This window comes from Electrona antarctica (assembly GCF_951216825.1).
Source record: "Electrona antarctica genome assembly, chromosome: 2".
NCBI lineage: Eukaryota > Metazoa > Chordata > Actinopteri > Myctophiformes > Myctophidae > Electrona > Electrona antarctica.
Genome location: NC_136807.1, coordinates 31,416,871 through 31,435,873, shown reverse-complemented (window position 1 = coordinate 31,435,873; position 19,003 = coordinate 31,416,871). Strand labels below are relative to the sequence as shown.

Sequence of the window (19,003 nt, the reverse complement as noted above, 5' to 3'; positions counted from 1 at the left end):
GGAAATGTTTGGCTGGTGAATTTGGGAGAGCTGATATGAGGTTGATAACACCAAGGCCACTGGTGTTATCAACCTCATTCAAAAGTTCATTCAAAAGGGCTGTTCGTGGACATCCTTGACTTCTTAATCCATGATGATTTTAACCCATTAAGACCAGAGGCCAATTCTACAAATGCCTTCTAAATGAGTAGTTCTCAAACTATTTTGTGCCATGGACCCCGAGGCAAAAATCCCAGACCCTCCCATCTGAAAATGTTTTGTGCCAGGGACAAACACTTTCCCGGCCGGGTCATACCAAAGACTCTAAAAATGGGACCCAGTGCCTCCCTGCTTGACACTCAGCATCAAGGGTTGGATTGGGGGTAAATCCCTGCGACATACTAGCGTCATGTCCAGGGGGTGTACTTGTACATCAAGATGCCTCACGCTACAGAAACAAGAGATAGGCTCCTGCCCTATGGGCCCCATGGCTCGGTAAGGCTACTTACTTTATACAAAAATAGCAGTTTAAAAGTAGGCCTACAAGTAACCTACAAGCTTGCAGTGTGGTACGAAGTGACAGATGTGAGCTTGTATTGGCCCATCTGCAATTTTTGAGAATCTCTATTCTAAACCACTGTTCTAAATCCTAAGAGACTATATAGGCCTATGTGAACATAATGATCATGTAATATTTCCCCCCACACAGGTCACTTCTCAGGTTTTTGTGTTTATTTTATTACTTGCGCAAGCAGAGCGCGCAACTTAAGTAATAGTTTTCGTCCATGTCGCCGTTTGATGCGTATGCGCCGTGCCAGCGTATGACGTAATGACTACTTGTGCTTGATATGGCAGTGGTGTCAGATTACATACATGTATAATACATGTATACATAGGGGCATTACCTTTAATCCTCCCGACACTAAAACATATCGTCATTACGTCACCATCGAAAACCAATTACACCCTGGCATTGGGTCCTTTAATCCACATCTGTATTACGTCATCATTGAGAGCTAGTTATACCAGTTATACCTGACGTCATATGCTGCTACGATACATAGGCCTACGCATCAAACGGGGCATACGCAAAGTAACCACAGTATACCGCTAATCAACTTACAAATTACATATAGGCTACATATACATAGAGGCATTTCCGACACTGATCGACATATACGTCACCATCGAAAGCCGTCTCTTACCATACTTAACAATACTACTTTTTTACCTCCAAAAACTAGGTACGTAGCAAATTGCTAAACCTAATAATTCAATATTTCAAACGTTCTTTCACAGAGAAGCTGAGATTTGACAGTTTGTAGCGGTCGACAGTACTTGCACGCTCTGCTTGCGCATTTGTGTGCAACAAGCAAGTAGGCACTCGACAGAGTGCAGTTCTAGTTTTATTTGTTTTGTTTACGGTAATTAAAAAAGGTGTTTTCAATGAGTCTAACATGGTAAAAAGTTTGAAGTTACAATGGGTTTAGGAAGGGGCGTGTCTGATAAAATGAATATCAAAATCTAAATATTGAATCAAGCAAATAAATGACCCTGGAAAAGTTAAATACCCCTTTACCTGTCCAAGATCGTTGGAAAAGCACAATGTAAAAGATAAAGTTACATCTAGATTGTGTCATATAAACCTCATCATATATAGGCCTACCCATACAAACTGTATAGAGTCTGTTGATACAGTTTCACTTGTGGGTGGGCACACTCCACACTAGACTGTGCTAGAACTAGACTAGGCTCAATTTTCTTTTCAGGTTGAAGATCCAGTCTACACAGGATACGGGAAGTAGTATGCTTGCATGTTGAGCGTGAGCAACTGGTGAGCAAGTTAGCGGATACAGTAGGCGGGCTCTAGACCGGATCAGAGCACCGAGCAAAGAACATGATATAAACCTCTAAACTAAACCAGTTGCAACAGGAAAGGGGAAAGACTGCGAGCCGAGGTTAGCTCAGCTGTAGCTGCAAGGCTATATACTGTACTCTACTGCGCAGCTCAACCGATCGAGCGACTTTCCTGCACAGCTCCAGGAAATCCCTAACATGAAAATATGAGTTGGATTAAAAAACAAGTTGGATTAAAATTCTTTGACTTTTTGAAAAAGACTAATCGAGACGACATAAACAACAAGGATGAGCTAAAAGACATCTATAATCGTGATTTCAAGAACAGGTGAGAATCCGTGAGATTTTTGTGTTGTCTCAGATAATAAGGTTTCGCGAAAACTAAACATCTGTGGGTGCTTGTGTCAGACACTGCAGACAGTCGTTTATTCTATCGTTTATTCTTATTTATTCTATTTCAGGAATGGGGAAGGACGCAAAGATCCAGGCTTTAGTAGTGTTCTTTATGCCCTGCAATTCTACGATAAGGTCTACATAGACTCAGGGAAAGTTCATTTCAACTCCAAGGTGAGCATCTTCAGCAGCGCAACTTCTTTTTTTGTTTTTACAAATTCACCATTGCAATCGTTGTTGCAAACTTCATTCGTACGTCTTTATTTTTTTAAATGCAATAATATAAATTAAAGGCACACGTTGACGTTGGGGCTATACAATACAGTACTAGTCTAGACTCTAGAGACTACAGTAGATTATTACATTGGTGGTGATTCAGTCGATCTCGATCCCAGTCACAGACTCCCGTCTCGTCTCCCAGTCCCTCGCGGTCCTCGCATATCAGGGTAGCCTATCAGGGTGCCGTGCCCGGGGTTCAGCGCTAGTTCCTGGCCTGCCCTAGGCCTGCCCACTGCTCGGAGTCTCGGTATCTATTTCTGATCTCTAGCTGTCGCTGTATTTGCGACCCCTACAGGTTGAACTAGGTGTTGAACTAGCCCTCTACCCGTTTATGGTGCACGGTGCTGAGTCCTGAATCCTGACCCTAAGTTCAGGAGAAGAAAAAGACTCTAGTGTACACCAATTCTTTTCATGTCAAAGACACCCAAATTGATTGATAACTTCCATAAGGAAGTGTGAGTGACCATAATGTAGGCCGATGGCGTGTGCTTCTCAAAGTGGGGTCCGGACTCCGGAGACCACCAGAGGTTCTTGAGGGGGACACAGCAGGGGGTCTCCAGCAAAATTTCCCTAGTACAACATATTTTCAGATGGGGGTTCATGGCCAAATGCATATCAATTTGGGGGTCCTTCACATGAAAAAGTGTGAGAACCACTGATGTAGGCCACATGGGGGAAGGTAATCCAGCATAGGCAGACTAGTATACGGCCTGTTCTTCTGGCCATAGTATATTTACTATATTATTTATATTGATTATTGCTATTGGTCATTGTCACACATTTTATATGTTCCAAATTCCAATGTTCAATGCCAAAAACAATTCTGAATCCGCAGTATGACAATGAATCGTCAACTAACATTTCATGATGGTGACAGCCCTCCCAATATCAGGACCAATGGCGTCCCCCCAGGAATCAGCAGCGATTGGCTGCCCAGAGAGCAGGGTCTGCGGTCTCCAGACAGGCCCCCTCCGCTGATGAACAGAACACAAGAGTTCTGCCCCAAAGGATACAGGCCTGCCTTCTTATGGACAAACTAAAGACTGACAGGTAATAGGACAGTTATTAAAGTGGGTGGGGTCCAGGGACCCCCAGGGGTCCTTGAGCAGATTCCAGGGTTTCCCCAGTTAAAATAATTAATATAGCATACAAATCTGTTTAATCACTTCAGCCTAGCTTACATGTCAAAATGTGAATTTTTGTTATTTTCGGTATCAACCCTTTCATGTCATCCATGTTTAAAGGTCAAATCTGAGTTCTGCTGCTGTTCATGCAATCACAAGCACACTGCCCTAGATATTGTACATCGTACACTTTTAGTGAAGTACCAGACCAGTACAGTAATGGTCTCATCTCATGTCATATGAAATAGTAAGTACTATAATGGTCTTGTCTCCACAGGGCTCGGATGATCTCTGACAAACATGGTGTCAGCATCACCTCAGACCATGTGTTCCAGAGTGGGACGGTTCTTCTAGGAGGTGTTGAAGGTCTTCTAGGAGTTGGAGGAGTGTACGAGGTCAGTGTCTGGCTGTGACACACAGTATCTGATAGAACACATCAAGAAGATTGTCTTCTATAGAGCTCCATTGAGTGACCGTCTATTGTTCTTATTGTAACAGCATGTGGTACGGTTGTACGTCAAAAACACTGGAGCACAACACGTCTACTTCACCTACTACAGTCCTCTACACTTCCTTGATTATTTTATTCTGGAGGATGCCTGTAAAGTGACCCCAGCCAAACCGCTTAAACTGAAACAAGGTGAGATTAGTTGTCCCCCTGCTCACCAAATAGCTTCTCCTGAAAATAACCAATCAAGCTTGTACAATCTTCGCCATCTTCTGTTTGCCCAAGAATTGGAACGACAACTTGTTTCTTAATATTACTCACTCACTATAATGCTATAGACTGGATTCTGATCACAGATGAAAATGTTTCTTAATTACAGTATCTACAAATTCTGACTTTAACATGACTGCATATGGAATATTTAATGCTTTTCTGTCCCCAGGTGATACCTATGAAATCAAAGTGTCCTTCCGTACCACTTGGGTAGGTTACTATCCAGCCACTTTGGCTTTTGAGTTCAAAGCAGACCTGCCTGCCTCCAAACCCTTTCACATTTTGCGTTTTCTTGAGGCCAAATGTGTTACATCTTTGGGAAAGGAGCTGGGGCCCATAGCCCCCTATACACCTTGCAGCATTGCTTGCATGATGATAACAGGAGATGAGAAGAGCAAGATTGTGGGCGGCGTGCGGCCTGAGAGGTAAACACCATACACTCCTCATGTTGACTACAAGTGGACTGTAGATCTTCTTTAATATTGATATGTCACTTGTCCTGTAAAGCTTTCTAAAGCACGATATCTTGCTCGGTTGCTCTATTGGTTAGATATTGATAAAAAAAATAGCTTTCTCATTGACTTGCATTGCACAGTGAAACAGCTTTCAAATTCACTCTTTTAGCATAATGATTGAACACAAACAAAACAGATTCTGCCAATATAAATTAGTATAATATCAGTATCACAAAACCCAGTATTACATAATTTGTTTTAAAGAAAAATGTCAACTTCCTGTTGATAGAAGATACAAATGTTCCCTTATAAACAGATTGTCAGAGTTGCGCCTCAACACAGTGGTCCGTCTGAACCAGTATGAGGTTCCCGCTTACATGAACCAGCTGGTCCGTAAACTGAAGGACCCAAAGTCTGTCCGTGACCCTGGTGCAAGGTAAATGTAACGTAGTGCATTAACTGATACAATATTCAACTGTCAATGAATACATTCAGTGCAATACATATGCATTAGGAAAGCACTATACTGTAGAGTGATATGTATCTTTGAGGGGTGCTAGACCCTCCTATATACAGGTTTAATGTTTGTTTTAAAAATGCCATTGGCAATGAAGGGAGGTTTAATGTTTGTTTTTAGTTCAATGTTTGTTTTAAAAACGCCATTGACAATGACGGGAAAAATGTACGTCATCTTGTCCCTAACACAAACATTAAATGCCATTAACAAGAAAGAGAATTTAATGTTTGTTTTGTCACCTTTTGACAAAACCATTACATCACCTAATCATAGCAACATGAGTTAGACTTTAATATATTAGCGCCCCTCACACGGGTGTGATTTTTAACATACAGTATCACATATCGTGATATGTATCACACATTTTACATATCATGGCCAAGCTGCCTCTGATTATGAAATGATAAAAATCTAAAATCTTGAATGTGCCTACCATAGGGACCCCAGGGTGGAAGTGCTTAAGAGTCCACTGAATGAGGAGAACTACCGCAAGAAGTTCCAGTTGATGTTGTATCTAGAGGAAATTCAGATGATGGTGGACATCAGGAAATACAACATCCCCAACAACGACAAACAATACGCCACCATGGTCCGAGACAGAGGCAACAGAAGACTTCTCATTCTGAAGGTTAATTTTAGTCATACACATGAGTCATGAGTACACACACACACACACACACACACACACACACACACACACACTGTAACGACTCGACTGAGTCAAGGGTGGTTATAATAAGGCAACGATGTTTAATGCCAGAAATTGTGTTTTATTGTCTCCACCAGGCCGAAGGCATGGGGAGAGAGTATGTTTTGCACTCCGTCCGTGTGTGTGTGTGTGTGTCCGTCCGTGTGCGTGTGTGTCCGTCCGTCCGTCCTTCCTGTTACCAGCTAATCTCCGGCACCGTTAACCTGGTCGATGCCAAACTTTGCACACACACTCCCTGGATGCCAACGATGAACCTCTGCCCCGCATTTTCCAGAACGGCCTGTTATAGCGCCACCAGGAGGCCGACTTTTGTAAAACACATTTTTTGATATTACTCCTCCAGATTCTGTCCAAAAATCTCACAAATCGTTACACAGTATCTCTATGGTCATGTGCTCAAGTCGGATCTGTCCGATATTTCATATTCCATCCTAATTGGCTATAATTGGCTTTCACAGTTTGCAAGATTGCCCCGTTTTGAACAAAAGCCTCAAATCATGAACGCAGCATGCAATTTACGTGAAATCTTTCACACATTTTCTTACTAGGCTGAGGAATATATCCCACCCTTTTCACATTGGCCTGTTATAGCGCAGGTTGATTTTTGCAAAACACATTTTTGGAACAAAATGCCTCAAGTCATCCAATTGCCATCAAAGGCAAACATGTTTATATTACTCCTAAACATTTTGCCAAACATCTCACACAGTCCTATCCTCCTGGTGGAGACCTGTGCCCAGAAGGGCACTTTTTCTAGTTCCGGCTGTTTTTGTGGCATACAAGTTAGTGATTAGTGGAAGACAATATAAAAGTGCAGCTAAGTGAGCAGGGCTGAGCAGGACCTGAAGCGAAGAACCAAACAAAATATCCTAATTCCTAACACTTTTTCCTAACAAAAACTACCTAACTGATTAGCAAAAAATAAAACCTAACTATCTGACTACTCTATTCTTCTACCTAACTCAAAACAAAGATACAATGTGAGGTGCCTGCTTAACTACCTAGTGAATCTAACAGTGGAAATATACTATAGAAAAATACCTACTATACTACCTGCCCTGGATCACAAATACACAATAAGCACTTTAATGAACAGTTATGTAGCAACTCTTGCAAATGAGGTTTTACTCCATGAATGAAAGCGGTTAAGACATTATCTTTCCCTGCACGGAGGGCACGCTGTCACTACTCTAGAGTTTGAAACTGAATGACAGCGGCCAGGAGTGAAGTCTTCAGGGTGGCTTTATGCTGTCAGGTGGAGGAGACGATTGGATGCCGCAGTAGGAGACGCAGTCAACCAATGATGGAGCGTGGGGACTGGGGAACGCTCCCCACCAATGGCTGTGCTGACGGATCTGCAGGGACCAATTAGACAAATGGGCGCGCGCACATACAAACACATAACCAGACCCATATTCCTACATCCGTAACACACACACTTACAAAACACACTCATTCTTGCTCTCTGTCAGGTTCCAGGTGTGTGCGAGAACCGTCCATCTGTGCTGCGTGGCGATGAGCTGCTCGTTTGCCCAAAAGGGGAGAGGGGTTTTAAATACAGTGGATTTGTCCACAATGTGGAGCTGGACCAACTCAAACTGGGCTTCAACCAAAAGTATGTTTAACCTCATGTACAGGTGCATACTGTATCTGCTGCTTTGTAAATATGTTAATTCTTTGGTGTAAGATGTAACAATTCAACCCTTTAATTAGTGTGAATTGGTATACCTGCTGCTATGTGGACCTACCACACTATGTTTAACCTCATGTACATAATGGTATCTGCTACTACGTAGATATCTAGATTTTTTTGGTTCTCTTTGACATGCATCTTTAATGTTTGATTTTTCTTCCTGCTTTCCCTCTCTCCATCCTTAAAAAAAAAGAACAAAATAATTTCAGCCACTTCTTTACATCTGTAAACCATGATGTGACAATACATTTTGGATTCTTGAAGCTCACCCAGTGTGTTGTGAATTGGTACTGCAGGTTGCTGGATGTCTTCATAGAAGACATGAAGTTCAGTGTGGAGTTCATCCCCCGCCGCCTGATCATGTGTCTCTATCACAGAGCAGTAGAGCTGGTGGCTAAACACGGACTGGGGAAAGTGCTGTTCCCTACAGCTCCCACCTCCCCACACCAGGAGCTGCAGCTACCCAGACTGAGGTCAGTCATTCTAGCCACTGTCATCCACGCACTCTTGTCTACATTCATTAACCACATGAAAAGAAAGGTATTGTCTGCTCACTGTATAGAATGCTCTCCTCTGCTTTATTAGGGGCCTTGTCTACAAAAAGCGGTGTTCACTTCATTACAAATCACAATACATATGATCAGATTGTACTTGTTAAGAACACAGTGCTGAAGCCAGAACCACCTAAACCCTAGCTTTGTCTCGTCTGTGAACTGCAAAAAACACCCAGTTTGTCTTGTGACACATTGTGAGCTTGTTGAGGGAAATACCAGGGACCTAGTATAAAGCCCTGGGGGACTCCTGTCAATTAAGTATATAGGGTTGAAGTGGTTTTAAAGCCAACTTACACTTATTTATACCACATGGTTGTACCTTTCTCTCTGTAGACTGTTTGACAAACAGCTTGAGAAGAACCCAGAGCAGTACACCGCTGTAAAACACATTGTAGCTGGATCTTCTAAACCAGCTCCTTACCTGCTGTTTGGACCACCTGGCACAGGTATACTGGAGAAAGTGTGTACTTGATTATGGTATACTTGGTATTTAAAGGTGCTGTAAGTGATACATTTCTTTAGTTCAATACAACAAGTTAAAGCTCTATAGTCTGATCATTGCTATAGAGTGTTTGTTCTTTATAATAGTGTTTTCAAGAAACAAGACGGAGACCAGAATCCTCACTGAAGCACAGATCTTTTCAAGTAGCTGTGGCGAGTTGATACAAGGCACATAAGTCGTTGCATCAAGTGTGTAACAGTTCTGAGTATACGCATATATAGGCCTTCGGTTAGTGCCCTTCCCTTTGAACCTCCTAGTAACATCATGTCTAAAATAGGAAATAGGTCCTGATATCACTCTGAATGCCAACAGGTGTTGTCTAGTCAGCTCTCAGCACACTGAAATCTGCAAACCCATTCAGCCCATTCAACGCCACATACTCCTATTATGGGGAGCTAAAGAATGGATAAGTTACAGTTGGATGTTCTCCATGGCTACAGGTCTCTAGTCTCTACCCATCATCCTGCTAGCCACATATGGTACCCTCTGGCTCCTAGAGGAAGACATTGAGCTGTCAGCACAGCTTTTCTTACCAGTTTCTGCTGAGCTTGCCACGATGGCTGATGTTTCTTAAACTACCTTCCCGCAATAATGTCATGGTGCTCATTCTTGATTATTACCAATTTAGAACAGTCTGCGACATGTAGTCTGCTGGAAGCTGTTGACCTTAACTCATAATGACATTAGATACAGTAACGCATATACATGCTCTAGATGCATGACTTCTACTCAGGGTCAGAAAGCAAGTTAGGAGTCGGACATTATATTTCATCAGAAAATGGCTGCCACTGCTATGCCCTAGGGCTATAGCAAGCATTTCTATCAGAATATAGCCATTCAAAATATATTTGAAACAATACCACTTGCACCCACTTTAAACCTATTTAGTATACTAGTATTTATTGTCCTTTATGTGCACCATATTTCGTACTTCCTACTAACTGACTCTGATGAATTGAAAATGGAGGACCCTGATGTAAACAAGTCTTAGTGCTTTTCCTGGATATATCCTCGCAGTAGCAGTTTTTGTATTGACCTGTACTTTCTCTTGAACTGTACCCATTCTACAAACTATGAATACAATTTTCAATCAATCAAACTCTTTCACCACAGATAGTTATTAAATTAAATTAAAAACCAAACTAACAGTCATATTCAATGGAAATGGCAGTAACATTGAAGAGGGGTGACTTAGTGCAAGTAACGGTTAACATTATTACATTGTGTGTGTGTGTGTGTGTGTGTGTGTGTGTGTGTGTGTGTGTGTGTGTGTGTGTGTGTGTGTGTGTGTGTGTGTGTGTGTGTGTGTGTGTGTGTGTGTGTGTGTGTGTGTGTGTGTGTGTGTGTGTGTGTGTGTGTGTGTGTGCGCGCGTGCGCGTTGGTCAGGTAAAACTGTGACTGTGGTTGAGGCCATCAAGCAGATCCAGAAGACCCAGAGTTCCTGCCACATCCTGGCCTGTGCTCCGTGCAACAGTGCCACTGACCTCCTTTGTAAGAAGATAGTGCTGCATGTGGACAAACGCGATGTGTACCGCATGTACGCCAGGAGCTGGGACCCCAACGCTGTTCCTGACTGTCTACTGGTCAGTAACTGACACGTCTGTCCCTTCTAATGAACTAATCTGTCCCACTGTTCCTTCTAATGAACTAATTGTATCTCTGTCCCTTGAACTAATTGTACCTCTTAGCTTCTAATTAACCCATTAAGACGGTAAGACCTGAGGCCGATTATACAAATGTCTTCTAAAAAGTCTGTTGCTACAGTATATCAGTGGTGCTCAAACATTTTCATGTCACGAACCCCCAAAATGATATGTATTTGGACCCACAGCAACATTGGTGTAAACATTTTTTGCACCAATGTTCACAAGTTTTTTTCAAAAGTAGCGGATCTACAAGCTTGTATAACTATTTTTGAAAACACGTGACACACACTCTCACACTCACACACACTAAAAAATGACACTGATGCTTTCCCAGATTGAATGGTTTCACTAATTAAGTCATGTATTTACACCCTGATGATGTATTTTCACAGGATTGCTGTAACCTGGAAGGAGAATCGTATGTGTTTCCCTCTAAAGAAGAACTGATGAAGTACAAGATCATCGTCACCACACTGTTAACTGCTGGAAGGTAGCTAATGCTACACACTAACGTTTACACATCATAGCCAGTTACTCTATAATATAAAGATAGCTTAAGCTACATGCTATATCTGAATGGGTAGAGTGCCCACTTGGGATGAAGAAGGTCCCAGGGTCGAGCCCCGGCAATTTGTTGAGGACCAAGGTAGCCCATGATAAGACACCTCTAAATAGGGTTAGGCTGGGTTAGGCTGGGGTAGGCTGGTTACGGATAATATTGTCTAGTGGTTCTCAAACATTTTCATGTCAAGGACTCCCACATTCGAAAAGATATGCCAGTGACCCCCATAAGAGTACAGTAGATTTCTACGGCTCTAGCAGTGATTCCCAACCACATAATTTTTTCAAGGACCCGCAGTTTGACATGAATTAGGCTATTTAATGGCATTTCTATCTTTGGGACCCCAATTTATAGTGTAAAATGCATGTTAGTGTAACTCTTGAGAGTGTACAAATGGAACCAAATGGATCCTAACGGGTCCTTGCACACTCTCTGAGTTACAGACCCATAAGGGTTTGTTTGGTTCCTAACTATCATGTAGCTGGGGACCCCCTGAAACTCCCTCAAGGACCCCTGGGAGTCCCCAGACCCCACTTTGAGAACAACTGGTCTAATGCAGGGGTTCTCAACCCGTGGGTTGAGAACTATTATTTTGGGGGGTCCCCAACTGAATGGCTGGAAAATGGGAATTAAGAGTTTACATAGTACGTGGTGCATGCATAAACTTTTTCTCTATTTTTAAACTTATTTTTGCAGTCAGTTTGTATTGGTGGTGGGGATGGGGGCGGGGCGGGGGTCACGAGACATGGCCAAAGCATTTCCGGGGGTCCCCAGCCAAAAACGTTGAGAACCCCTGGTCTAATGTGTTTGTATTCCGTTGTGTAGACTGGTTACAGGAGGGATTCCTTCAGGACATTTCACGCATGTGTTTGTGGACGAGGCAGGACATGCAGTGGAGCCTGAATGCGTCATCCCATTGGCAGGTAGGGTTGCAACAGTTCATCAAAACGAATCGACTTAATCGATAATAAAATTGATAATCAATTTTTATAATGAAAAAATTGAAATGTCCCTTTTTTCTTTCCAACTGTTTCAGCTAAAACAGCCGATCTACAAGCTCAAAGCGTGCCTCATGGTGACAGGTTGTGAGCTTGTACATCGGCTATTTCTGTGTGACGCTGTTGTATGATGAAGAATTAAATAGGGCTCAAGTGGTTAATCAGACTAATCAATTAAAAAAATTATTAATTTGTTTATGTAAAAGATAAAACAAATTATCAAAAAAAATCTGCTTCTCGATTACTCTAATCAAAAAAGTAATCGATACGATAACCACAAAGACATTAATTGCAGCCCTTTCAGCAGGTGAAAGAAAAATATAACAATTCTAACAACATGTGTTGTATCTTGTATCTGCTCTCATGTCTTCATCCATGTTACACAGGGCTACTCCATGCAGACTCTGGTCAGGTGGTCCTGGCTGGAGACCCCAAGCAACTTGGACCCATCCTCAAATCTCCACTGGCACTCAAATATGGCCTGGGTAGGAACTTGTTTTTAGGAACATTTTTGAGTGGTGCTAAGGTGTCACTGTTGAGTAGCCTATCGCACGCACACACACACACACACACACACACACACACACACACACACACACACACACACACACACACACACACACACACACACAAGGTGTCACTGTTGAGTAGCCTAACACACACACACACACAGACCCATTGATCACTGCAGCACACACACACACACACACACACACACACACACACACACACACACAGCACTACTCCGTTCAGAAGGGTCTGATTTTATATCAAGGAAGGACTCCTCAATCGGTAGATCAGCTAATTTAATTTTAATAGCTTGAAAAATAAAATGGTATTTCATGAAAATGTATGCTGATGAGAACGTTCTTCCATCTGCAGGCGTCTCCTTGTTGGAGCGTTTGATGAACAACACAGATGTCTCTCTGTACCAGAAGAACCAAGAGGGGAAGTTCAACAACCGTTATGTCACCAAACTACTGAATAACTACAGGTTAATTAATAATGATAATGATAATGGTAGCGTTTATCATGACAGAATGAATGTATTTTATTTTATTGTGTGTCATGTGTGATGTTCTGCTGTGGCAGGTCCCATCCTGCTATTCTGAAGATTCCCAATGAACTGTTCTATGATGGAGATCTCCAAGCATGTGCTGACGAGGTGCTGTGCAACTCCTACTGCAGATGGGAATACCTGCCCAAAAAGGTAACATTTATACACATACAGACATACTTAGCATTTACAATTTAGGCATTAGTGTGGCACAAATAGGGGAAGTTGTGACACAACCTTTGGGGAAGGCTAGTGTACATTGTTCTCATTCACAACGATGCAATTTAAATTGCGCCGATGTCGCCAGCTAAGTCGTTTCACAGATGGGGAGGGGGTCTGGGTTAGCAATGCTCCATATAAAAGGTGTGGGAGCCATTGCTTCGATTGCTCCATTGATTTAAAAATCACCTTGGTGGATACACAGCCTGAGAATGTACATACAGAGTTTATAGTAACCTCAACTAATTCCTACAACTGTGTCACATGCCCCTAAATAATTGATTTTCAAGTGAAAAACATGATGCGACCTCGAGCTTCACAATTGTACAACACCGTATAAAGTAGGCTTCATTGTCTCTGTAGGCTTTATCCTCTCAGAAGTTCCCGGTGATCTTCCACGGGGTGACGGGTGTGGATCAGCGCGAGGCCAGCAGTCCTTCATACTTCAACGTAGCAGAGGTGGAGCTGCTGATGGACTACCTGAAGAAACTCCTGCAGACACAGGGCAAGAAGGGCGTGTCCAGAATCACACCCAAAGACATTGGCATCATTGCCCCCTACAGGAAACAGGTGGGAAATGTACACTTCCATTGCCTTTCAATAATACCACAGTTCACTTTATAATTCTAGACTAGTCTAGAGAAATGGTTCTCAAGCTGTTGATCCGTGTCGATATTGCAAGTGGGCCCCCAGATTATTTGGCAAAACGGACTTGATTGATTGATTCATAACATAGTTATTAACACTGCTGTGATAGAATCTACTCATTCATGTGTGGAAAATGATTGAAATGTAAAATGAAATGAGGTGTTTTCTGGGAATTCTGCTCATGTAGGTGCAGAAGATCCGAAAGGCCCTTCAGAAGGTGGAGGAGAACATTGGAGTGGAGAACATGCATGAACTGAAGGTACAAGGAAATGGAACTACCGGTAAATACAGGTCACATGAAATATATCGGCCATTTGGCAGATCAGAAATAGATTTTCACGTGTGTGTGTCTGTATGTGTCTGTGTGTGTGTGTGTGTGTCTGTATGTGTCTGTGTGCGTGCGCCAGGTGGGTTCGGTAGAAGAGTTTCAAGGTCAGGAGAGGATGGTCATTCTGGTATCTACAGTTCGCAGCAGCCGCAAGTATATGGAGTTTGATGAGCGTTTCTCCCTGGGCTTTGTGAAGAATGAGAAGGTGTGTAAAAGAACAAAATCCTGAGTGTTAATTAAATGTTACCAAATTGATAAATGATCACTGAGGATTTGACAGACTGTGTATGTTGACACACTGTTCTATTCCTGGGTCAGAGGTTCAATGTGGCGATGACTCGAGCCAAAGCCCTGATGATAGTGGTGGGAAACCCCATAGTGCTGAAAACGGACCCGACGTGGGGCAGGTGAGTGTCACAATGTCACCAGCTCCATATGCTGTAACGTTGCAAAATGTTGTTCATTTTAACTCATTTATTGCGGCTAGCTGTTAGCATAAATCCCAGTTCCAGGTGCCACCATACGCGTTCACTTTAAAAGTCAGAGTTTGCCTGCCCGGCCCCCACACACACTCGCTACACACACTCGAGTATCATTGGAACAAGCACACACTGTTTACCTTTCGTCAGAAGCTTTTACATGGCGGGAGCGTCGCGGTACAAAGGCACAAATTAAATCCGAATTTTGGATGGCAGAAGATCCACCAAGGACAGCTCTCCTGGAGTCCGACTTATGGACGTTTGAAAATCCTTCTTTCAACTGCTTTACACGGTGATTATATTTTCAATCCCATAGCTGGAGCGGTGGGGCGTTGCCATAGGAACCGGACCAATGTTAAAAGCTGCGGTGGGACTCAACCATTATATAGACGGAGTATACATTGGGGTCCGTATATATACAGACCTGGGATATGACGTCCCCTAGCGTCGGGGTCTGTATATATACAGACATGGGAAAGAAAGAATTAAAAGGTAGGGTAAGTGATATATGTTTTGGTTAAAACAAAACTTTTTCTTTATTTTATTTTTTTGGTTGAAAGGTTGAAGCTCTATATTCAGATAGCAATCATTGCTATAGAGCAGGGGTGCCCACACATTTATGACGTGAGATCTACTTTCAAAATGACCAGCTCAACAAGATCTACCCACTGAAAAAATAAGTGTACCATTGCTGAAAATAGTTTAAATATATAATGTACCTGGGGCGGCTTTGGAATAGGGAAATTATGACAGGCAGTTTATGCTGTCAAAATATGTCCCCCCCGTATTTAACTTAACGCCCAATGCATTCTCAATGGCAATAGCACAAACTTTGGCATGCTACTAGTCCTACATACTTACACTATAGAAACCCCATTCAAACCTATTTAGGTTCATCTTATGGTGGACATGTTTGCCGGAAAAGAAATCTTTGAAATGTTTCATAGTTTTAGAAATATATAGTGCAAGGACTATAGGAAGGAAACCAACTCTGGGGGAGCCCGGGTTCGAACTGGCAACCTTGCAGTTACCATCCAGCCACTCTACCCCCTGAGCCACCGCCGCCCTGTTTTGGTTTTACTATAGTTTATGACAGAATGGAGAGAGAAAGCTAAATTCATTGACAAAGTACATTTGGAATTTGTCACCCATCCTACACACCCTATAGTATAGGGTGTGTAGGATGGGTTTTTTTCTTCAATATATTTAAATTAAATACTCTTTAGGGGCATGTCATGTGATCTACCTGCACAGCCTTTGTGATCTACTGGTAGATCGCGATCTACCTTTTGGGCACCCCTGCTATAGAGAGTTTGTTCAGTCACGGAGGTCTCTCTGTTTCTCCAGCTCTTTAATAAATAGAACATACATTTTCAGGTAAGTGACAAAATGTCAGCCATTCAGGAGGAGAGAGTACCCATTTATCAGCTTCCATTTTTATAGTGTTCCAGTACCAATTGTGTCTGCTCATTTATTTGTGCCATCACTTCCAATTCCACTTGTTTAATCTGTATCCCGACCTAAAAATGTTTAATAAAGAGTTGGAGAGAGATGGGGACTCCTTTTACTAAAAACAATCTGCAATGAGTACTATCAGAATATAGAGGTATTTAACACTTATTTTAACCCCCCCTTGAAAACAAATAGACCACATAATCATAATTAACCCGCTGGCAGGGTCATTACTTTTCATGCAGGAAATGGGAAAAGGACCCAGTGTTCCAATGGGTCCAGTGTAGTACATTGGGCATTATCAAGTGTGAGGCTGTGAGCACACACACACATTCACACATCTACTGCTCAACCCTGATAAAGCACAGGAAACTATGATTCTATATCGTCTTTCTGTGTCTTACCTAATCTCCCGGTCTCCCCAAGGTTCATCCAATACTGTAAGGATGAAGGAGGCTACACCGGTTTCTCAGACACAGATGATGAGGTGGAGAACAGATTGGCAAAACTTCTCCTCCACATGGAGATTAATGGTGAGTGTTAAACATAAAAAAAATAGGAAATGGGTGTTTATCAGATACAATTACAAATTTAGAAGAGACACAAGCAAGCACACACACACACACACACACTCTTTTCATGTCTATCAATATACAATATTATTTTAAAATGATGAAGCTAATTATTTGTACCCCGTTCCCCACTCTCTCTCTCTCGACTCCCCCAGGAGACTGAGGAGGAGAGTGCAGTTCAGCAGCATCTGGACCCAGATTGGAGGAATAACCTGTGAACTGAATGACCTCTGACCTGCACGTGTGGAAAGAAATTTGTCAATTTCTTTGTAATAGTGTAATTCAGGTCATGAGGGGCATCTTGTATCTGCTGAACTAAATTTTTAAGTGTATGAATAAATTCAAACTTCATGAATATATACTTTGCTGCAGTCGGGCAGAAACCTTGTATCTCCATATTTAAACTTTTGTATTTTTTTATTAATACCCCTACTTTGTCGTACAACTGTGTTGGAAAGTAGCTAAAATAGCCAATCTACAAGTTTGTCGCTTGTAGATTGGCTATTTTAGCTATTACTGAATATCTTTTAAAGTGAAAGTGGGTTTTATAAATATTTAACCAATGAAAAGTATTAAGATAACTGTATAATGTATAATAACTACATTGGAACACAGATTTTTTTTCCCCAATTCCTGAAAAGTATTTTTTTTTTTGGATTTACAAGGTTTCCATCTGACAGTGACTATACATTTAAAATGTATCAGCAGACCTACTTGAGGTATTTGATTCAGAACCAAAGACATTTAACCCATTATGGTTAAAATCAATACTTGACTTAATATCTTAATCACAATTATTAATCATGATTTATAGTAGAAGTTACATATAGATTTTGTATGTTTTTTATCTAAATGTTTTATTTTCTTGCAAATTTGGTGCCATATCTTTGTAATGATGGCCTTTCATTTTATTGTTCTCCTGTGAGCCTGATTAATGGGAAGATTTGTTGTACTATTATATTGTGTATGTTTTTTTTATAGGAGAGATGGATGTATAATCTTATGGTCAATGACTGAACCTTTCTCCACACTGCTGTCCGTGTGTGGAACAGCCTTCCCGAGCGTGTACGTGTAGTAGTCCAGTCGGACCCATCACAGACAATGGTCTTCTCCTTGACCATACCTCACATTGACTGTTGAGCTGCAGTGATTGGCCAAATGGATATATTATCAGACTTGGCTATTGTTCACAATTGCATTGAATTAAAAAAGAATAACTGTTGTGTAATAGACAGGAACAACAGCTGACCAAATCATGTGTTTGAATTAATTGGCAAGTTTCATGATTACATTTAGTGTAAAACAAAAACATGTAAAATTGAGCATTGAGAATTGAGAATCAATTCAAATCAAATTTCAATCATGATTATTCTAAAATCTAGCCATTGGCTTTTTGGAGTTCAATGTTTCTCTGAAAGTCATGAATAAATGGAAAATGAGATTCCAACAACATCACTTTGTTTCTTGTCCTGACTTAGTCCAATTAAGAATTAATTAATTAAATTAATTGTATGATTTCATGATTTTGACATCTTGAAAGTATTGTTCATCACATCCATGCAGGTTTCTATGGAAACCAGATATAGTAAGTAAGGTCACATAGGCTACTGTACATCCTTGCATGTAAAAAACAAAAATGGTCTAGAAAGGATAGAGATTGTGTGTGTGTGTGTGTGTGTGTGTGTGTGTGTGTGTGTGTGTGTGTGTGTGTGTGTCCGCGCGCAACTACCGGTAACCATAAGCTCTCGACCGAATCACAGCACTGAGTAGTAAAACAGACAGAAAAACAGATTATTCACCTATAATGTGTATTATTATGTTGACGGCCTTTTCCAACTTCCAAGCTTATTCAATCTCCTACATTTTCCTACTATTTCACAAACGCAGACCGTAAAAATGCCCCTAAACATGTTTGAAAGTGAAATATCCCTTTAAGACTTAGACTGTACTTCAGTAGCCGTACCTTAATCAGCTTTAAAAGGCTCTAGTCTAAGTAAACCAAGTTGATTCTCCCAACTTAATTCCTGTCATACAGAGGCTCCTCCTTTGGACAAATGATTAGAACTTGAATAAAGCCAATTGAACTTTACATCCACTCTAATGACACAAGTAGAACTGTTGCATCGTTATCAGACATTCTCCTTCATGATCACTCACTCTCACTGACTTTATCATGACTAGTCACTAACCTCATACTCATACATAAATACCATAACACAATATGCTGCAGATGACAGTCAGTGTAATGCAATAGGTTTT

At 41.5% G+C, this 19,003-nt stretch overlaps 1 protein-coding gene across 2 annotated transcripts; it reads left to right on the top strand.

Moving 5' to 3' along the window:
• Positions 1 to 1,936: 1,936 nt before the first annotated feature.
• On the top strand, positions 1,937 to 18,196 carry LOC306939813 (putative helicase mov-10-B.1). 2 transcript variants are annotated; one of them, XM_079524533.1, is made up of 23 exons: positions 1,937 to 2,164; positions 2,298 to 2,403; positions 3,386 to 3,558; positions 3,910 to 4,027; positions 4,131 to 4,272; positions 4,523 to 4,778; positions 5,125 to 5,244; positions 5,764 to 5,953; positions 7,507 to 7,649; positions 8,024 to 8,200; positions 8,615 to 8,727; positions 10,170 to 10,366; positions 10,822 to 10,919; positions 11,817 to 11,914; positions 12,376 to 12,474; positions 12,872 to 12,983; positions 13,082 to 13,199; positions 13,629 to 13,835; positions 14,101 to 14,172; positions 14,321 to 14,446; positions 14,560 to 14,648; positions 16,599 to 16,705; positions 16,900 to 18,196. In XM_079524533.1, the coding sequence occupies exons 1-23, from the start codon at positions 2,043 to 2,045 to the stop codon at positions 16,905 to 16,907; spliced, it is 2,991 nt and encodes a 996-aa protein (XP_079380659.1). In that variant the 5' UTR covers positions 1,937 to 2,042; the 3' UTR covers positions 16,908 to 18,196. The 2 variants fall into 2 exon arrangements, with proteins under 2 accessions (XP_079380659.1, XP_079380660.1); XM_079524534.1 differs by lacking the exons at positions 16,599 to 16,705; positions 16,900 to 18,196 and having other exon boundaries at positions 14,101 to 14,194; positions 14,560 to 14,650.
• The last annotated feature ends 807 nt before the right edge of the window (positions 18,197 to 19,003 follow it).

Bases quoted from the DNA above. Each gene is read 5' to 3' on its own strand.
- LOC306939813 (XM_079524533.1), top strand. From the start codon at position 2,043: ATGAGTTGGATTAAAAAACAAGTTGGATTAAAATTCTTTGACTTTTTG. The intron at 4,273-4,522 runs GTGAGATTAGTT...TTCTGTCCCCAG, and splicing joins ACCGCTTAAACTGAAACAAG to GTGATACCTATGAAATCAAA. The intron at 12,475-12,871 runs GTAGGAACTTGT...TTCCATCTGCAG, and splicing joins GGCACTCAAATATGGCCTGG to GCGTCTCCTTGTTGGAGCGT.